Source organism: Oncorhynchus masou, chromosome 31 (assembly GCF_036934945.1).
Source record: "Oncorhynchus masou masou isolate Uvic2021 chromosome 31, UVic_Omas_1.1, whole genome shotgun sequence".
Lineage (NCBI taxonomy): Eukaryota > Metazoa > Chordata > Actinopteri > Salmoniformes > Salmonidae > Oncorhynchus > Oncorhynchus masou.
Genome location: NC_088242.1, coordinates 58,499,344 through 58,519,779, shown reverse-complemented (window position 1 = coordinate 58,519,779; position 20,436 = coordinate 58,499,344). Strand labels below are relative to the sequence as shown.

Sequence of the window (20,436 nt, the reverse complement as noted above, 5' to 3'; positions counted from 1 at the left end):
AGACTTGGGGGTGCCACCCGTTAGATAAAATACAGAACGGTTCTGTATTTCACTGAAATAATAAACGTTTTGTTTTCGAAATGATAGTTTCTGGATTCGATCATATTAATGACCAAAGGCTTGTATTTCTGTGTGTTGTTATGTTATAATTAAGTCTGATTTGATAGAGCAGTCTGACTGAGCAGCAGCAGGCCCATAATCATTCATTCAAACAGCACTTTTGTGCGTTTTGCCAGCAGCTCTTCGCAAGCACAGCGCGGTTTATGACTTCAAGCCTATCAGCCTAATGGCTGGTGTAACCAATGTGAAATGGCTAGCTAGTTAGCTGGGTGTGTGCTAATACTGTTTCAAACGTCACTCGCTTTTAGATTTGGAGTAGTTATTCCCCTTACGGCCCTTGCAGCGCGGCTTTTGTGGAGCGATGGGTAACGATGCGTCGAGTGTGGCTGTTGTCTATGTGTTCCTGGTTCGAGGTGAGGAGGGGGACGGAAGCTATACTGTTACACTGGCAATACTATAGTGCCTATAAGAACATCCAATAGTCAAAGGTATATGAAATGCAAATGGTATAGAGAGAAATAGTCCTATAAATACTATATTAACTACAACCTGAAATCTCTTACTTTGGATAATTGAAGTCTCATGTTAAAAGGAACCACCAACTTTCATATGTTATCATGTTCTGAGCAAGGAATTTAAACGTTAGCTCTTTTACATGGCACACATTTTTACATGGCACATATTACTTTCTTCTCCAATTTGTTTTTGCATTATTTAAACCAAATTGAACATGTTTCATTATTTATTTGAGGCTAAATTGATTTTATTGATGTTTTATATTAAGTTAAAATAAGTGTTAATTCAGTATTGTTGTAATTGTCATTATTACAAATAAAAAAATGTGTTTTGTTTTTTAAATCGGCCGATTTAATCGGTATCGACTTTTTTGGTCCTCCAATAATCGGTATCGGCGTTGAAAAATCATAATCGGTCGTCCTCTAGTTTGAAGGTAGTGTACAAAACTGAAAGTAAAGGATGCAAAACCGGAAGTTAACAGGAAGCATAAAAATACTGCACATAGAACAGATCTACCTCTTCTTTGACTTGCTTTCAATGTGAATAACCAATCTATAATCCACATTTCTATTTGAATTTGGTCAGGTTGCCCAAAAAGTTACATATTGCAAGTTTAAGTCTGTCACATTTGTGTAATTTGAATAATGATTGTCTAGTTGTGAAAATAATGAAAACAGTAGGACATTTTAGTCAACTATAAATGCCCTTTAATTTTAGTCACATCACATTTGTAATGCCTCATTAACCAGTAGTAAACACAAGTTACTGACTTGTATACATAGCCTTGTCTAACATATTTTTCCGCATGACATTCTATTTTATGATTCTATTCCCAACAGCTAAATTAGCAGAAGAACACATTACTCTGCACCAGGTTAAAAATCACACCCCTTGACAGGGCTCCAGATTAACATTTTCCCCTGGTGGCACTAACTTTTTCTGTTTTTGGCACCAGCCCATGATTTGGTGGCACCATATTTTTCCACGGCATCAAACAATAGAAAATGCATGATTCAAGGTATTTTTATCTGCAAATTAATCCAATGATTGTCATGAATTGTGGGTTGACAGTAAGGTATTGTTATATTTTACTGTTAAAGTAGGGCTCCAGAAAGTTCGGAATTTTATTGTTCAATAGAGATATGGCTACATCTTTACATGCACTTTGTCATAGGAACATTTATTTTGGGGCTAATTCACCACATGAGGAAGTGAGAACTCAAAACACAGCTAGATCGCTAACGCTAAATATAATACCCACTGCTAGTAGTGCTGTATTAATCTAACAGTACATTTAATGTCCTAAAAGAACTTCAAAGTTGTAGCCTTCTACCCTATGCAAGCGCAATTGCTATTGCGCAGTTTGCGGTTCATACCTTAAAGCCATATCAGATATATTGGTTGTAAAATAGTTGATATTGAGCTCAATATTAAGAGATGACAAATACAAATCCTACCCACAGAATGTTGAGAACAACAGTAGTTGCTTCCAAAGCTATGTATTTCCCACAATTGGATTTTGAAATGTTATACAATCGGAAGCCTTTTCTTCCCGAAGAGCACATCAAGTGGCTCGCTCATCACAGCAGCAGGCACCCAGCCAAACAGGCCTGGGGGCTGGGCAAACTCATTACAGGAATTATGAGGATAATGCACTTTATTGTTTTAACAGACAGAAATTAGGATGTTTTACAACTTTGGAGTGAGGTGGTCATGTAGACATAATGACTGTTCAGCTCGCACTGACGCAACCAATTAAAAATGTAACTCGCACAGCCAAGTCAAAGGGTTGCAAAAGGCAACTAAATGGTAGCAGTCTGGAGCCCTGCCCCTTCACATATTGTAACTGTATTGTAGGCCTAATCAAAATTCTGTCTGATAGGTTGCAGTAAACTAACTAGCTAGCATTATCAATCTGTTATTACCTGATTGTGTGTGTGTATATATAAACTCAGCAAAAAAAGAAACGTCCCTTTTTCAGTACCCTGTCTTTCAAAGATAATTCATAAAAATCCAATTAACTTCACATATCTTAATTGTAAATGGTTTAGACACTGTTTTCCATGCTTGTTCAATGAACCATAAACAATTCATGAACATGCACCTGTGGAACGGTCGTTAAGACACCAACAGCTTACAGACGGTAGGCAATTAAGGTCACAGTTATGAAAACATCTACCGACACTGAAAACCACCAAAAGAAGGATGCCCAGGGTCCCTGCTCAGCTGCGTGAACGTGCCTTAGGCATGCTGCAAGGAGGCATGAGGACTACAGATGTGGCCAGGGCAATAAATTGCAATGTCCGTACTGTGTGGCGCCTAATGCCCTGACTACACCGCCCGCGTCGCGTGCGTGGCAAAATAAATGTAGGAATCTGCTCGCACGTGTCAACGAGCTTCTGCGTTGCCAAGGGCTAAAATAGAAGTAATTCCTATTTCTGATGCAGATTGCGCTGCAAGTCCTGCCTCTCCCAACTCCTCATTGGTTTATAGAAGCAGGTACCCATGTGCCAGCTCCTCATTGGTTATACCTATTGATTGAAAGATGAATTGTGTTCTCGGTTGTCATGGTAATACTATTAAAGTTTAGATGCCAATCACCATACAAGTTCAAATATGAAAAAGCCTGGAAGGAGGAGAGATGACTAGAAACGATTCGGTTGACCGTTTTATGTGTGGATTAATTGTGGGAGTAGAGGACCTTGTGCATTTCAGGTAAAATAACAACCTAATGTTTATATCCCAGGACAAATTGGCTTGCAACAGCAAGCTAGCTAAATAAGACAAATTAGCTAGCAAGTGCAAGTTAACTAGCTAAATTGCCATAAATGTTTAATGCTTTTTGACCTGTCCCCAAATTAATGTAATTGGTTCAGAGTTTGTTTTGATATTTTAACCTGCGTGTCGTGATCACTTTTGGTGTAGGGGGATAAAATAAATTTGTGCACGCGCACAGCCGGTTTGGGTTCCGTGAAAGACCACGCTGCAGAACGGACAGGTGATCGTCCTCGCAGTGGCAGCCACGTGTAACAGCACCTGCACAGGATTGGTACATCCTAACATCACACCTGCGGGACAGGTACAGGATGGCAACAACAACTGCCGGATTTACACCAGGAACGCACAATCCCTCCATCAGTGCTCAGACTGTCCGCAATATGCTGAGAGAGGCTGGACTGAATGCTTGTAGGCCTGATGTAAGGCAGGTCCTCACCGGACATCACCGGCAACAACGTCGCCTATGGGCACAAACCCACTGTCGCTGGACCAGACAGGACTGGCAAAAAGTGCTCTTCACTGACGAGTCACGGTTTTGTCTCACCAGGGGGGATGGTCGGATTCGCGTTTATCGTCAAAGGAATGAGCGTTACACCGAGGCCTGTACTCTGGAGCGGGATCAATTTGGAGATGGAAGGTCTGGGGTGGTGTCACAGCATCATCAGGCTGTGCTTGTTGTCATTGCAGGCAATCTCAACGCTGTGCGTTACAGGGAAGATATCCTCATCCCTCATGAGGTACCTTTCCTGCAGGCTCATCCTGACATGACCCTCCAGCATGACAATGCCACCAGCCATACTGCTTGTTCTATGCGTGATATCCTGCAAGACCGGAAGGTCAGTGTTTTGCCATGGCCAGCAAAGAGCCCAGATCTCAATCCCCTTGAGCACGTCTGCGACCGATTGGACCTCTAGGGTGAGGGCTCGGGCCATTCCCCCCCAGAAATGTCCGGGAACTTGCAGGTGCCTTGGTGGAAGAGTGGGGTAATATCTCGCAGCAAGAACTGGCAAATCTGGTGCAGTCCATGAGGAGGAGATGCACTGTAGTACTTAATGCAGCTGACTGTTACTTTTGATTTCCCCCCCCCCTTTTGTTCAGGGACACATTATTCAATTTATGTTAAGGAAGACTTCTCAAACACCTAACCCCGGCTTGGTCTGTTTCGCAAGCTTCCCGGACGTCTCACAATGTTGGGCCGCTGGGTTTAGAAACTGTGGCGTGCTGCTCTCCTCTGTCACGTGACTTAGCTGCCTATTGCAGTGCTGTGCTCAACGCACGCACACACACACGGCCCTCCCTCTCCCTCCCCACAACAACAATCAGCAACAGCCTGCCTGACAGTCAGCAGCAGCAGGTCAAAGTGAAATTATTTTATTTTTAATTGTATTTTTAAATGCCATGGCGGCCACGGTGCAATTTAGAAGTAGCCTAAAAACCTGCAACCCGCGACCAATACATTTTCATCCACAACAGTTTTCAAAGTATCCCAATTTAGCCGGAAAACCGCGGACATGGCAACCCTGCCAGGCAAAGAGGTGACTCGTGAATGACCTGGGCATGAAACTTTGTCCCTTTTTCAATACTAGAACATGAAAAACAGTTTGATTACTAGAATTTGTTACTTTCAGTACTTCTGTCAAATATCTCATGTCATATACGGATTGAGAGGATAGATTTTCTAGTAATTTGTTTTGAATCTTCAAGGGGGCAGTAGTAAGCTGGCTAGGCTGCTTGCGCACGCAGCTGACAGACTCCAGAAGCTAACTTTGGAAATACTTTGCTTACAGAGCAGATGGTGAGGGCAAGCCCACCGAAACAACTATGCAAAAGGTATTCTAAAGCAGTGCAAGGGATGTTGGGTGGCAAAACGACAAACTATTTTAGACATGACATTTGCATTGTATGGCTATTCTACTAGCAACTAAATTATAACTATGAGTGACAATGCCATGAACATTTATTCAGCGTGACATTCATGTGAGTTCTGAGCATTATAATGTGATTACAACCCAAATGCACTCAACTTAGCAATGACAGCAAGATATTTAGACTACTTCGCATTTGTCTGGGATTAGTAGCAGTAGCCACTAGCCAGCCAGCAGCCCTAGGTGGAGCGTTACACCTTGGGAGTTGAAATGCACTCTGGGAATCATGGTATTTTGTGTAAAATCCATAGTATTTCTGTGGTGTGTAGACTATTGCAATATAGAAGCTTCAGAAATGAGCTTGAAGGTGTTTTTTATGTAGTTTTGGCACTAAACTATATAATATATTCAGTTATTTCGCTTTGATGAATCACAGGTCTAATGAAACAGTTGAGATTTTGTGGGCCTCCCGAGTGGCGCAACGATCTAAGGGCCTGCGTTGCAGTGCTAAGAGGCGTCACTACAGACCCGGATTCGATCCCGGGCTGGATCACAACAGGCTGTGATCGGGAGTCCCATAGGGTGGTGCACAATTGGCCCAGCATCATCCGGGTTTGGCAGGAGGTGCTTTACTTGGCTCATTGCGCTCTAGTGACTTCTTGTGGCGGGCTGGGCACCTGCAGGCTTGACCTCGGTCGTTGGTTGGACAGTGTTTCCTCCGACACATTGGTGCGGCTGGCTTCCGGGTGAAGCGGGAGGGTGTTAAGAAGTGCGATTTGGCAGGTGATGTTTTGGAGGTTGCATGACTCGACCTTCGCCTCTCCTAAGCCCGTTCGGGAGTTGCAGCGATGAAACAAGATTGCAATTAGCTATCACGAATGCTAAATGTTTTAATAATAGATATTCTGTTTATTTTAATTGGTCTAACAGTTATCAAGATATTGTTCAATGTAAAAAAATATATATATCCCAGTGGTTATTCTGTCTAACTAATACCCTTTTTTAAATGTATTTTTTATTATTGTTTGCCTTGGTATCGTTTCGCTATCAACTATTATTTTGGTATCGAGTATCGTGATATTAAACCTGGTATCAAAGTCAAAATTCTGGTATTGTGACAACACTACCGCAGTGCAACATTGCAATAAGAAAGCCTAACAATTTTACTAATGTCATAAAAAGCTCTCAATCTCTCCAAAAACTATTGTCCAGTCCACTTACTAGTCAGATTTTAGTCAAAGATAATTTAGTATATTTTGTTTTCTGGATCTATTTAGTCTGGTCAATTGCCACTGAAAAATGTATTTCTGTGACTTTTTTTGTTGACGAAATTAGCACTGCAGCTACCCTAGCAAGATGTTTTGATATGGAAGGATGAACCCAACATTTGTCACTTACAAATGTAATCATAGATCGTTTGTTAATATTGTGTATCTATTAATTTGACCATTTTGAGTCTGTGCCAGGAAATGTAATAGGACACGCTCTCAGTCTTGCGGCATTTATTCAGATGCTGTTCGACAAATCGATTCTTTGTTTTCACTGTAACAACCTTCCACTCACTAAATGATCTGTCTTGACAGGGTCCACGTCAGATCCCAAAACATCCAACAACCATGCAGGAGCTCGGGTAACCCCCGTCCCATCTGAACAGGAATGCACCTCATTCCCCCGTCCCACAGAGCCTCCCAGTCGCCCCACTCGGGGCATGCAGAGCCCCTCTGCTCCAAACTGGGGCAGATCACAGGAGAGGGTTAGCGGGACCCGGGAGCAGGCTGCGTCTGGGCTGGGACTCCCACAGAGCTCAGAGACAAACGACAACCAAGAGGGGGAGAGCAGAGGACAATCTGTCAGCCAGACTCCCCCTCATCAGAACAACCCTTCCATTGTTCATCCTCCTCACCCCCACAATGCACCTCACTCCCAGAACTCTCGTCACTCCCAGAATCCTCCACAGCATATTACCCAGAGCCCCCCCCAGCAAATCCTAGAGAATGCCACTCGTCTTCAGAACGCCCATCAACACAATACCCAGAATGCACAGCAACAAAACATCCCTCAACATATCACTCAAAATGCCCCACAGCAAGGATCCCAAAACCCCCACCAACAAAACTCTCAGAACACACCTCCACATGTGGCGCAGAATGTCCCTCAACCAATCTCCATGCATGGAATGCCACAGAGCGCCCCCACGGGATCCAGCCTGGCCCTGGTCCACCCCAGCCAGCACCTCTCACTTCCCTGCCCCCCAGCCACCCTGTGTCCCAGTTGCCTCCCCAGCCCAGCCCAGATGACCAGAGGCCAAGCGAGCCCACTAGCAGGAGGGACTCTGAAGGCAGTTCTGGTAACTCCAGCATGATGAAGTCTGGACCTCCAAATGGCATCTATAAACAACAGTCGTTCAGTCCCAAGGCACAACAGACACAGCCCGGTAACCAGGGGCCAAGGGGACCGGCACCTAGTCACAACCCAGCCATGCCTCCCCACTCCCAGTGCCAGGACAATGGAGCCATGCGTCAATATGGCATGGGCAGCCCAACACATCTGCACTATGGTCAACCTATGGGCAAACCCATGCCCCCTTCAAATCAACAGCCTTACCCGAACCAACCTGTTCCCCAGACCATGAACCCCCACCATAACCCTGCCGGCTACCCCACCTACCACCAGCAAGGAGCTGCCTATCCATACCACATGGCCCAGCAGCAGCATCCCCAGGGCCACCCTAACATGTACCCCCAGTACCAGCAGCAACACTTCTACCCCCAGCCCCAGGGCAACATTCGGGGGGGCTACCCCTCCGAGGAGTGGCACAGGCAGCAGCAGTACCAGCCTCGCCACCCCATGCCCTCCAACACCTACCTGCCTGCTACTAGTGCCAACGTCAATGGGCGCCTGAAGGAGGGCAGCCGCATGGGCTCCCCCCTGGGCTCTGAGGGCTCCGGAGGCAGCCTGATGTCCCCCAATCCCCTGCCCGAGGGCCCCCGTGGAGGATCTGTGGAGAAGGAGAGTAGGGAGGCTGGCAGCCCTGTGAAGCATCAGCCTGCTCGGGTGGAGGAGAGCTCAGAGCGGCCAGAGAGCCCCAAAGAGATCCTGGACCTGGACAGCCACAACGCTGCTGCACGCCGCCGGAGTGCCCAGCCCCCACCTCACGTGGCCAACTTCCTGTACGATTCACGAGCAGTGCATACTGGGATGCAGCAGGGCGGGGCCCCGCCTCCCCACATGATGTCCCATGCTCCATACCCCAACCAGCCAGGTTACCCCAGTGGACACTACGCCCCCCAGAGACCCCACCCCCACCTCATGGAAGCCCTGCACCGGCCCCAGCACCTTCCCTTTCCCCCGGGGCAGACCCGCATGGCCATGTACAGACATCCCCAGGCCGGGGGCCACTTCCAGGGCATGATGGTCCAGCAGAGAGGCCTGGCGCCCGAACACTTCCTTCACCCAGGGTAAGAAAGAGCTACACTGGAGATTATAACTGTTAATTTGTTATTTTGCTTTGATGGCTAGGAAGAGGAGGTTACTGATATATATTATGTAATGTTGTAGGCAGCAGATGATGTCTCCCAGTGGTCCCAGCAGTAAACAGGGAGTTTGAGCAACCTTGTGGGCGCAGGGTGAGTGATTATTCAATGGCGGAGAGTGAAGGGCTATCACCAATCAATATTTCCGAATCCCTGTCATGTTTCAATGATTAATCTCCTTTTTTCATTCATTTTCCCCACAATCCAGGTGAAGGACAAAAGCAACAAACACCTGTACACAAAGCAGTGCCTGCATTTCATCCATCCATAACGATAACCCGTGTGGTTGCCTGTGTGTCTCCTGTCATAAGCCTTTAAATGTGACTGTGCTGTTGGAACCATGATGTTCTCTGCTGTGGAGCGGCTCAAAATGGAGTCTTGGCCGTTGTCTTTTCTTTGTCTGTCTGTGTCAAGGGGCACCAGTAACTACTGCTCTCACTGCATCAGACAGAAGATATGCAGTGTGTGCAGACAAGGGAAACATATTTATTTGAGAATCTCTTTAGGGAATGAGTTCTTTGCCCCTCGGGCTGTCTGTCTGCTTCATGTGGAACCCTCACTGAGACTGCCTCTATGCAGAGACATGGCTCTGTCTGCCAGTGGACTTCCAGTTCAGACTGTGTGTATAGCTGGTCCCTTCCTACAAGAACATCTGGAGATCATGCTCCTCTGTCTGCAGCCTCACACTGGTTGGACAAAGCTACTGGTCATTGGGTTTTGTCTGGAGGAAGGCTCTTCCCCTGACTATAGCTCTCCTATGGACCTCCAGCCCCTTCGGTCCTGTCCAAACCTCTACAGAAGAGAAAAATGGATCCGGTGATGAGAAGAGGGGGCTGGTGTTATTGTTTCTTTGGGGTTTTTCCCCAAACGTTTTTAAACTCAGGTGTAGAAAAGGAGGAACTTTAAGACTGAAGAGAAGCCGTCATCAGAACCCTGTCGACAGACTGGCCTTGCCGTTTACTTTTTGTTGAATGTATGTGTGAATGATAGATATAGACCTGCAGAGAGCCTTCTCTGCTATGCACTAGGGATAGTCTACACATACTGGAGTGGCCTTGGAATTTTTACGTTGGTTCTTGTTTTATATATATTAGTCGAAGTTGGAAGTTTACATACACCTTGGCCAAATGCATTTAAACTCAGTTTTTCACAATTCCTGACGTTTAATCCTAGTAACAATTCCCTGTCTTAGGTCAGTTAGGATCACCACTTTATTTTAATAATGTGAAATGTCAGAATAAGTTAGAGAACAAGGTAGAGAATGATTGATTGATTTATTTCGTCACATTCCCAGTTGGTCAGAAGTTTACATACTAATTGAGTGTATTTGGTAGCATTGCCTTTTGTTTAACGTGGGTCAACCATTTCAGGTGGCCTTCCACAAGCTTCCCACAATAAGTTGGGTGAATTTTGGCTCATTCCTCCTGACGAGCTGGTGTAACTGAGTCAGGTTTGTAGGCCTCCTTGCTCGCACAAGCTTTTTCAGTTCTGCTCACAAATGTTCTATAGGATTGAGGTCAGGGCTTTGTACTGGCCACTCCAATACCTTGACTTTGTTGTCCTTAAGACATTTTGCCACAACTTTGGAAATATGCTTGGGGTCATTGTCCATTTGGAAGACCCATTTGCGACCAAGCTTTAACTTCCTGACAGTTGTCTTGAGATGTAGCTTCAATATATCCACATAATTTTCCTCCTTAATGATGCCATCTATTTTGTGAAGTGCACCAGTCCCTCCTGCAGCAAAGCACCCCCACAACATGATGCTGCCACCTCCATGCTTCACGGTTGAGATGGTGTTCTTTGGCTTGCAAGCCTCCCTCTTTTTCCTCCAAACATAACGATGGTCATTATGGCCAAACAGTTCTATTTTTGATTCATCAGACCAGAGGAATGTTTTCCAAAATAGGATCTTTGTCCCCATGTGCAGTTGCAAACCGTAGTCTGGCTTTTTTATGGCGGGTTTGGAGCATTGGCTTCTTCCTTGCTGAGCGGCCTTTCAGGTTATGTCGCTATAGGACTCGTTTTACTGTGGATATAGATACTTTTGTACCTGTTTCCTCCAGCATCTTCACAAGGTCCTTTGCTGTTGTTCTGCGATTGATTTGAACTTTTCACACCATAGTACGTTCATCTCTAGGAGACAATGCGTCTCCTTCTTGAATGTTATGACGGCTGCGTGGTCCCATGGTGTTTATACTTGCATACTATTGTTTGTACAGATGGACGTGGTACCTTCAGGCATTTGGAAATTGCTCCCAAAGATGAACCAGACTTGAGGTCTACAATTTTTTTGGCTGATTTTTCTTGGCTGATTTTCTTTTGATTTTCCCATGATGTCAAGCAAAGAGGCACTGAGTTTGAAGGTCAGCCTTGAAATTCATCCACAGGTACACCTCCGATTGACTCAAATGATGTCAATTAGCCTATCAGAAGCTTCTAAAGCCATGACATCTCCTGAAAATTTCCACGCTGTTTAAAGGCACAGTCAACTTAGTGTATGGTAACTTCTGACCCACTGGAATATGTAGACAATTGTTGGATTAATTACTTGTGTCATGCACAAAGTAGATGTCCTAACTGACTTGCCAAAACTAGTTTGTTAACAAGAAATTTGTGGAGTGGTTGAAAAACGAGTTTTAATGACTCCGACATAAGTGTATGTAAACTTCCGACTTCAACTGTAACTCTTCACTGTAGTTGACCTCTTGTCTCAAACTAGGGAATTATGTTGATGGTTTTCCACACTTCCATGTGTCCTGCTGGTTGGTATACGCACTAAGTGAACATGAGTTAGAATCAACAATTGATGTATGCTAAGGTCTTTTTTTAATGTTAATCTTGTCATCTTTACAGCCCATTTCATTTAACCTGGACCATGTATTGCATTCCATACATTTGGCGAAAAATAACACCTAACATGGTAGTCCCACTGTAGCTCCTTTTTATGGTGAGTTTTATTATTCTATTCGTAACGGTTAAGATTGTATCCACAATTGCACCCATGCATGATTATTTCTTCACGTCAGTGCTTCATCCTCCCCAATTCAATTAACCTTTTATATGTCCTCAGGGTGTACAGTTTTATACGGGTATTTTAATGAATTTTTTGAAGGACAAGAAAATATGACTGGAATTGTGACAAATGAATCAACCTAATTTTATGTGAAGAAACTGATAAACCAATATTGTTTTTTCAAGATTCTGTGTTATTTTTGGTCCTCTTGTGACAGTGGGGGGGGTCTTGCTCACTGCCAACCTGTTTGCTTTGTTTGGGGTTAAATAAAATATCTATTCTGTTTTGTACTAATTGGAATAGTTGAGTTTTTCGACATTCCAGTTTGTTTTTTGTTTAATATTGTTGCTCTTGTCATTGCCACTATACAGTACCAGTCAGAAGTTAGGACACCTACTCATTCAAGGGGTTTTCTTTATTTCTACTATTTTCTACATTGTAGAATAATAGTGAAGAAATCAAAACTATGAAATCATGCAGTATCCAAAAAAGTGTTAAATCCAAATATGTGATATTCTTCAAAGTGAGCCACCGTTTGCCTTGATGAAAGCTTTGCACACTCTTGCCATTCTCTCAACCAGTTTCACCTGGATTGCTTTTCCATCAGTCTTGAAGGAGTTTCCACATATGCTGAGCACCTGTTGCCTGGTTTTTCCTTCACTCTGCAGTCCAACTCATCCTAAACCATCTCAATTGAGTTGAGGTCGGGTGATTGTGGAGGCCATGTCATCCGATGCAGCACTCCATCCCTCTCCTTGGTCAAATAGCCCTTACACAGCCTGGAGGTGTGTGGGGTCATTGTCCTGTTGAAAAGAAAATGATAGTCCCACAAAGAGCAAACCAGATGGGGTGGGGTGTCGCTGCAGGATGCACTGGTAGTGTGCCTTGAATTCTAAATAAATCACTGACCGTGTCACCAGCAAAGCACCCCCACCGTCACACCACCATGCTTCACGGTGGAAACTAGACATGCGGAGATCATCCGTTCACCTGCTCTGTGTCTCAGAAAAACACCTCGGTTGAAACCAAAAATCTCAAATTTGAAAAAGTCTCATTCATCAGACCAAAGGACAGATTTCCACCATTCTAATGTCCATTGCTTGTGTTTCTTGGCCCAATAAATATTCTTATTAGTGTCCTTTAGTAGTGATTTCTTTGCAGCAATTTGACCATGAAGGCCTGATTTCACATGGTCTCCTCTGAACAGTTGATGTTGAGATGTCTTACTTGAACTCTGAAGCATTTAGTTGGACTGCAATTTCTGAGGTGCAGTTAACTCTAATGAACTTGTCCTCTGCAGCAGAGCTAACTCTGGGTCTTCCTTTCCTGTGGTGGTCCTTATGAGAGCCAGTTTCATCATAGCGCTTGATGGTTTTTGCAACTGCACTTGAAGAAACTTTCAAAGTTCTTAATTTTCTGCATTGACTGACCTTCATGTCTTAAAGTAATGATGGACTGTTGTTTCTCTTTGCTTATTTGAGCTGTTCTTGCCATAATATGAACTTGGGCTAGCTAATGTATACCACCCCTAGACAACTAATCGACTCAAATCCATTAAGATGGAAAGAAATTCCACAAACAAACTTTTAACAATGCACACTTGTTAATTGAAATGCATTCCAGTTGACTACCTCATAAAGCTGGTTGGGAGAATGCCACGAGTATGAAAAGCTTTCATCAAGGCAAAGGGTGGCTACTTTGATCTCAAAAAATCCAGGGCTGTATCACATCCGGTCATGATTGGGAGTCGCGGGCACAATTGGCCCAGCGTCGTCCGGGTTTGGCTGGGGTAGGCCGTCATTGTAAATAAGAATTTGTTCTTAACTGACTTATCGAGTTAAAAAAAAAAATTAAACATGTAAGAAATATATTGATTTAACACTTTTTTTTGGTTACTACATGATTCCATATGTTATTGCATAGTTTTGATGTCTTCACTATTATTCTACAATATAAAGAAAAACTTGAATGATTAGGTAAAAACTTTTGAATGAGTAGGTAAAAACTTTTGAATGAGTAGGTATGTTCAAACTTTTGACTGGTACTGTACACGGTGAGTGATTTTGTCTTTGAACAATTGATCTGTGTAGATTGAAGTCTGCCCCATCTTATCATATCCATGTTGCGCCTGTGAGCCCCACAGGTATAGTGATGGCAACAAATGAATCTACCTCATAGCCAGTCCACTGGCATCCACTAAGTCCCTCCACTCACCAGAGTCAGTCCCCAGCACACAAATGGCCTAACACTACTATTGTCATGACGATGTCTAATTTTTCCAGTGCCAAGTCATGTTACTGTCCTGAACAAAGGTTTAGTGGACCCGTCCATGGAACGTTTTAGTGTAAGGTTATTTGTGTTACCGCCGGGGGGGTTGTTAAAGGGCGTATGTCTGAGGTCGTCAGAAAAGGGCTCTTTAAATATGATCTCGTCTCACCAGCTGTATAGATTGCATGCCTTCCTGCCACAGAGTGAGGTGAGTAGACAACCTGAGCCCTGTGGTTTTACTGGATTGGTGTTAGGCAGCATAGAGATGGCAGTGTAGTTCCCTCAATTATAGACACCCATGGCATTAAAAGGAAATGTGCTCAAGGAGGGATGAATATAGGAAAATACTAGAAGTTGTGAGACTTTTGATTTGTCCCAGGATACTGTATATCAGGGATCATCAACTTGATTCAGCCGCAGGCCAATTTTCTTTCTTGAGCGAATGGTCGGTGGGCCGGAACATAATTACAAATCATTTGTATACTGCAATTTGACCGCAAGAAGGCCAGAAATACATATTTCACCTAAAACATAATTTCAAACCTTGCTTACATTTATATACGTTCACATGTTTCTCTATTATCCGTGGGAATTCTTAGGAACAAATTTTGCTCAGAAAACTTGGGGGGCCAAATAAAACCACCCGCGAGCCAGTTGGTGAACCCTGCTGTTTAAGGATGTATTGTTTTACTTGCTAGGGATTTTTAGTACTAGATGAGGACTTCTCGTAGGTAGTGTGATCATTTGTAAATGGTCTGTGAGCTTATCATACTGTTATGCAGCTTTGTTGTCGCTGATGTGTAGTCTGCACAAGACATTGAAGTCTGTATGCCACTCACTCCACTTCTACTCTGTCATCCAGTTTGTCTGCACTAGTAAAATATCTAGATTTGATTAAATGTGAATCATATTTATTTGCTCTTAAATGTTGTACATTCTGACTTTTTTTATATAAATGTTATCTTTGGTTGTTCTTTTTTGTTTTTAAGCAGTTGACATTTACCTCTGTAGCATGGCAGCATCAAAAAAGACCCTGTATGTTTCATCTGACTGACATAGATTATTTTGGAAATGGACTGAAGTATTTACTATGCTGCACATTTCTTAGAATAAATATCTTTTCCTGAATTGAAATATGTTGCTTGTTCTCCATTTTCTTTGGTAGGGGAGGGAGGGAGAGCTGAGGCTTGGGTGATGTTACTGAAATATGCTTAGGCCTATCAAAGGACAGTTTCTTGTAAAGGAGTAGCCTATTGGATAGGCCTACTGGTATGGCAGAAAAGTAGGTGTAAGGCTTCTGACTGGATTATTTAAATAATGCAAACTGTTTATGCCTTGATGAATTGGAAAATGGAATTAGGAAAAAAACTAAGACCTGGCTTCTGCATTGATGTTTCTGTCTTGAAGTGTTTGTCAGTGTCCTCGTTTTAGTACACTTTTATAATCGATGTTAAATCAAATAATAAAATGGGATACTCTTAGCCATGGTCAGAATTCCAGTGTTCTATTCAGGTACAGTAACTGTGGATCCATATGTGCAAGGCATGGACTTATGGACCTGCAACCTTATAACTGTCAACAAATAAATACACAATATTTTTCACTTTTTTTTCCAGAGCTTTATATTTTTTTTCTCCATGTCGGACCAGGCTTGTGCCTTGATGGATGTTTTCCCTGATGAAGTACTTGATGGTGAAGTTTTCATTGAGGGTCCACCTCCAATCTCTTCTCCAGTATACCTATACATACTTGTACTGGGGGGAGCTCAGCCAGGTGCTGTAGTACACTGGCTGAGCAGCATAGTAGGGTAGCCGCAGCAATGGGTGGGCTGGCAGTGGTTGCCTAGGTGTGTCATCTGCTAATAGATCTCTGGTTTCTTCACCGGCATGCCATTTTGACCATGCACCCAGGGTTTCAATCTTCAGAAGGGTCTCTGGGTTGAGCTTTTCTTGAAGGCTGCGCCGGTGTCCTGGTTGCCAGTAGAGGTAGTGGCCGCAATTGAATCCAGCAGACTCTTCACCATCTCCCGGATTTCTACCGTCAGGTCCTTTTGCAAAGAGTCTCAGGAGACGGCCAGTCACTGCCAAACATAATGAAATAAAAATGTTTCTCGTGTTCATGGTCACTATACCTGCTTGGCACACCATAAAGTAGCCTAGTTGAGAGACTATGACCAACTGAATATTGGAAAATGGTGCACAGAAATACATTTAGTAGGCTAATAGAAAGCAGTGACCCTGCTATTTTAAGTGGCCATCAACTGCTTTCAAAAGTGTTTTCCCGCAACTGTTAAGAAATGTGCAGTCGCTGGGCATGGATGTTTCTCCCTCTGGCACTTGCAAATTTTAAAGCGCCTCTGGGGGAATATTTCTTGCATGGAGTTCGACAAGCTGACCAATTGAATAGGTAAACCATTCTGATTTTGCTGTTGGTTACTCGTGTTGTTGGCTGAGAAATTAAATGTCCGCAGCTATTTTCATTCGATATTGCAAAATTTGCTTAACCAAAGGTACTGGGCTCTGCACCTGGCTCTTACTGGCTGCTGGTCTCAGAGCATTTTGTATTATTCTGTACGTAAATCTGAGACACTCCGTTTAATATGACATGTGTCGTATGGTTAGCTAGGTAGCTAACGTTAGCTGGGTTAGAGGATGGGTTAGCTAAAGGGTTAAGGTTCGGGGAAGGGTTAGCTAACATGCAAAGTAGCTAAAACGTATTAAGTAGTTAAAGTTGCTAATTAGCTAAAATGCTTATGTCTGTAACGCAACACCCCAACCAACCACCGTCCTTTAGTTTTTTTACTTAAGTGACCTTCTGTCTTATGTTACATTTGGTGTGGTAACATACATATTTACGTTTACTATGTTACGTCTAGTCTGAGGCCAGGCTGCTCATTTGGAGTATAGCTGCAGGATCTCGCCCCAGACCAATTTTTACCCCTGGTAGCATAAGTAACAACACACGAGAAATTACAGTGTGTAGTTTGAGTGACATGAAGGTCTTGGTTCCAAAAGTGTCAGGAAGGCCTATTGTATTGGCATGGTTTGTTTGTGGTGTTCTCTGACCTTTTTTTATAATGATTTCTCTCGCTTTATTAAGTCGATCAGGTTTGTGAAGGTGGCACATTAATTATTTAGTTTGCTAAAATGCAGTTCTTTTTTTCAGTATAACCATAGAAATACATGTTCCTACACTAACAACCTTTTGAAATGAAGGTTAATTTGGTTCACAATTTCTGATTCCTTGTATCACTGACAGTCCGTTAAAATAACTGAAAAAATGGCATCTATTGAAATGCAAACAGACAAAACAAGAGGACGTCTGCGACACAAAGCATTAATCTATTGTGGCACTGCATGTTGTCTCCTCTCATCAGCTTCATCCACTTGACATGTGAATCAACCCCCCTCAACGAGCGAGACCGGGTGACCCGCTGTTTTGGGAAGTGAGTAGGAGGTAGTGGTACACTTATAGGCTACAGAACCGAAAACAGCTAGTTGTTATTATAGAGCAATATAGGAGCACCAATTCATAACTTTCACGGACAGGTTTCTTAATAAGTGGTGAGAAACATGGTCTAATAATAATTAAGGCACTGAGGCAATGTTCAACAACGTGTATATGTATCCATCTGTTCAGTGTGAAGGCGATCTCTGTTACTTTGTTACAATTTTGAATTGTTGTTAATTAAATACATCTTTGTTACGTTGGTAGTGACATTGAAATCGCCAACGTGTCAAACCATCGCGTAGCCCAGCCTGGTCTCGTTGCAGTCGTAGCCCTAAACTTTAAACTGAACAATATTTATAGGCGACCGCTGAAGCATGGTGTTGAGCTTGACAACTCTGTTACATGAAATAAAGAACTATTACTTATCAGAACAATTTTTTTATTGCAACAATGTATGCTATTTCTTAATTTCATGTGGTCTCCTGTTCACCACATGAGCAGCAGTGGCCATTTTAAGGCAAAAAACTCAACCCCATCACACTCAACCCTGTTACTTTTTGATCAATAACAGCGTTGTGAGACTGTGACAGGTTTGAGTTTGTCACTTCGTGAAGTTATTCAAATTCATTATTATTGTTCATCTTCATTCTTATACATGCATATGTTGACTAATGTCCATGTTAAAGGTCAATTTTGGGCCAAAACACAAAGAACAGCTTTAAGCTATAACTGATCATACCTGGGGGTTTTTTTATGCTTAACCGATGAATAAAAAAATATTACAAATGTTGAATACGATATTTGGCTACTGAAGTGCCATTTCTTATCGATCTCTGCAGCTCCCATCCAAAAACAAATCCTGTGAAATTACGTTAACACATACTGGAGGAGTTACTGGCTAGCTACAGCGGCTAGCTTAGCTAACAAGCTAACTATGTTGGTTGCAGCATGCATGGCGAGAATGAAGCATCGATGAGCCACCAAAGGGACAACCCATTTCTGTTTGAAAATTGAGAGAGGCGGAGTTGGACCATTTCTGTGCCCAAAGTCGACCTTTAAGTATATATACTGTTGTCCACAGGCCTATTAGAGTGAAGTCACTGGAGAATCCACTTGTATATAGGCCTATTGAGTGAAGTCACTGGAGAGCATCCTATTCGTCTATCAACATTTCTGCTAAAATCTAAACATCGCAGTCTAAAGTAAATTGCCCTGAAATCAGGATTAGGGTTTAACATTTTGCCGGTCTTTTACAAATGTTCCATCCTGAGAATAAGTCACTTTTATCCCGGTTAACCCGGTATTTCCCGCCAAAACCAGAAGTCTCCTTCTAAAGCATTATGAAGTATATACATAATCCTATGTCTGAATTTGATTAGAGCTTTGATCGAAAATTCAAGCTGATGCTACCTGAGCCTGATGAGCCACATGTTAAATACGTTTAATGAGCCCAAGCCCAAAAAAGTCAATGATGGTGCCCTTATACTGTGGGCCTATATGGTATACTGTAGGCTACTGCACATTACGCACAATAGAAAAACATAAAAGCCCCACAGATGTAGCTAGCTATATGCTCTCTTGGCTAAATAAATTAAACTTGCTCCTGTAGGTTAATCTTTTTGATTGTGAACTGTATTACTGTATTATACTGTATTATTAATTATGCACACCGATCAAGCAGGGAGAGAACATTCTGGTGCTACACATCAAATCAAATTTTATTTGTCACATACACATGGTTAGCAGATGTTAATGTGAGTGTAGCGAAATGCTTGTGCTTCTAGTTCTGACAATGCAGTAATAACCAACAAGTAATCTCGCTAACAATTCCAAAACTACTACCTTATAGACACAAGTGTAAGGGGATAAAGAATATGTACATAAAGATATATGAATGAGTGATGGTACAGAGCGGCATAGGCAAGATACAGTAGATGGTATTGAGTACAGTATATACATATGAGATGAGTATGTAAACAAAGTGGCATAGTTAAAGTGGCTAGTGATACATGTATTACATAAAGATGCAGTCGATGATATAGAGTACAGTATATACGTATACATATGAGATGAATAATGTAGGGTATGTAAACATTATATTAGGTAGCATTGTTTAAAGTGGCTAGTGATATATTTTACATTTCCCATTATTAAAGTGGCTGGAGTTGAGTCAGTGTGTTGGCAGCAGCCACTCAATGTTAGTGGTGGCTGTTTAACAGTCTGATGACCTTGAGATAGAAGCTGTTTTTCAGTCTCTCGGTCCCAGCTTTGATGCACCTGTACTGACCTCGCCTTCTGGATGACAGCGGGGTGAACAAGCAGTGGCTCGGGTGGTTGTTGTCCTTGATGATCTTTATGGCCTTCCTGTGACATCGGGTGGTTTAGGTGTCCTGGAGGGCAGGTAGTTTGCCCCCGGTGATGCGCTGTGCAGACCTCACTACCCTCTGGAGAGCCTTACGGTTGTGGGCAGAGCAGCTGCCGTACCAGGCGGTGATACAGCCCGACAGGATGCTCTCGATTGTGCATCTGTAGAAGTTTGAGTGCTTTTGGTGACAAGCCGAATTTCTTCAGCCTCCTGAGGTTGAAGAGGCGCTGCTGCGCCTTCTTCATGATGCTGTCTGTGTGGGTGGACCAATTCAGTTTGTCTCTGATGTGTACGCCGAGGAACTTAAAACTTACTACCCTCTCCACTACTGTTCCATGGATGTGGATAGGGGGGTGTTCCCTCTGCTGTTTCCTGAAGTCCACAATCATCTCCTTAGTTTTGTTGACGTTGAGTGTGAGGTTATTTTCCTGACACCACACTCCGAGGCCCCTCACCTCCTCCCTGTAGGCCGTTTCGTCGTTGTTGGTAATCAAGCCTACCACTGTTGTGTCGTCCGCAAACTTGACGATTGAGTTGGAGGCGTGCGTGGCCACGCAGTCGTGGGTGAACAGGGAGTACAAGAGA

At 43.2% G+C, this 20,436-nt stretch overlaps 1 protein-coding gene across 1 annotated transcript in view; it reads left to right on the top strand.

Moving 5' to 3' along the window:
• LOC135524193 (chromatin remodeling regulator CECR2-like) overlaps positions 1–15,170 on the top strand; it is a 66,243-nt gene extending 51,073 nt beyond the window's left edge. The window contains exons 17-20 of the mRNA XM_064951507.1: positions 6,803–7,407; positions 7,446–8,677; positions 8,778–8,845; positions 8,961–15,170. Coding sequence (XP_064807579.1) covers positions 6,803–7,407; positions 7,446–8,677; positions 8,778–8,826 — 1,886 coding nt within the window. The 3' untranslated portion in view covers positions 8,827–8,845; positions 8,961–15,170. The remainder of the gene's footprint in view (positions 1–6,802; positions 7,408–7,445; positions 8,678–8,777; positions 8,846–8,960) is intronic.
• Positions 15,171–20,436: the final 5,266 nt, after the last annotated feature.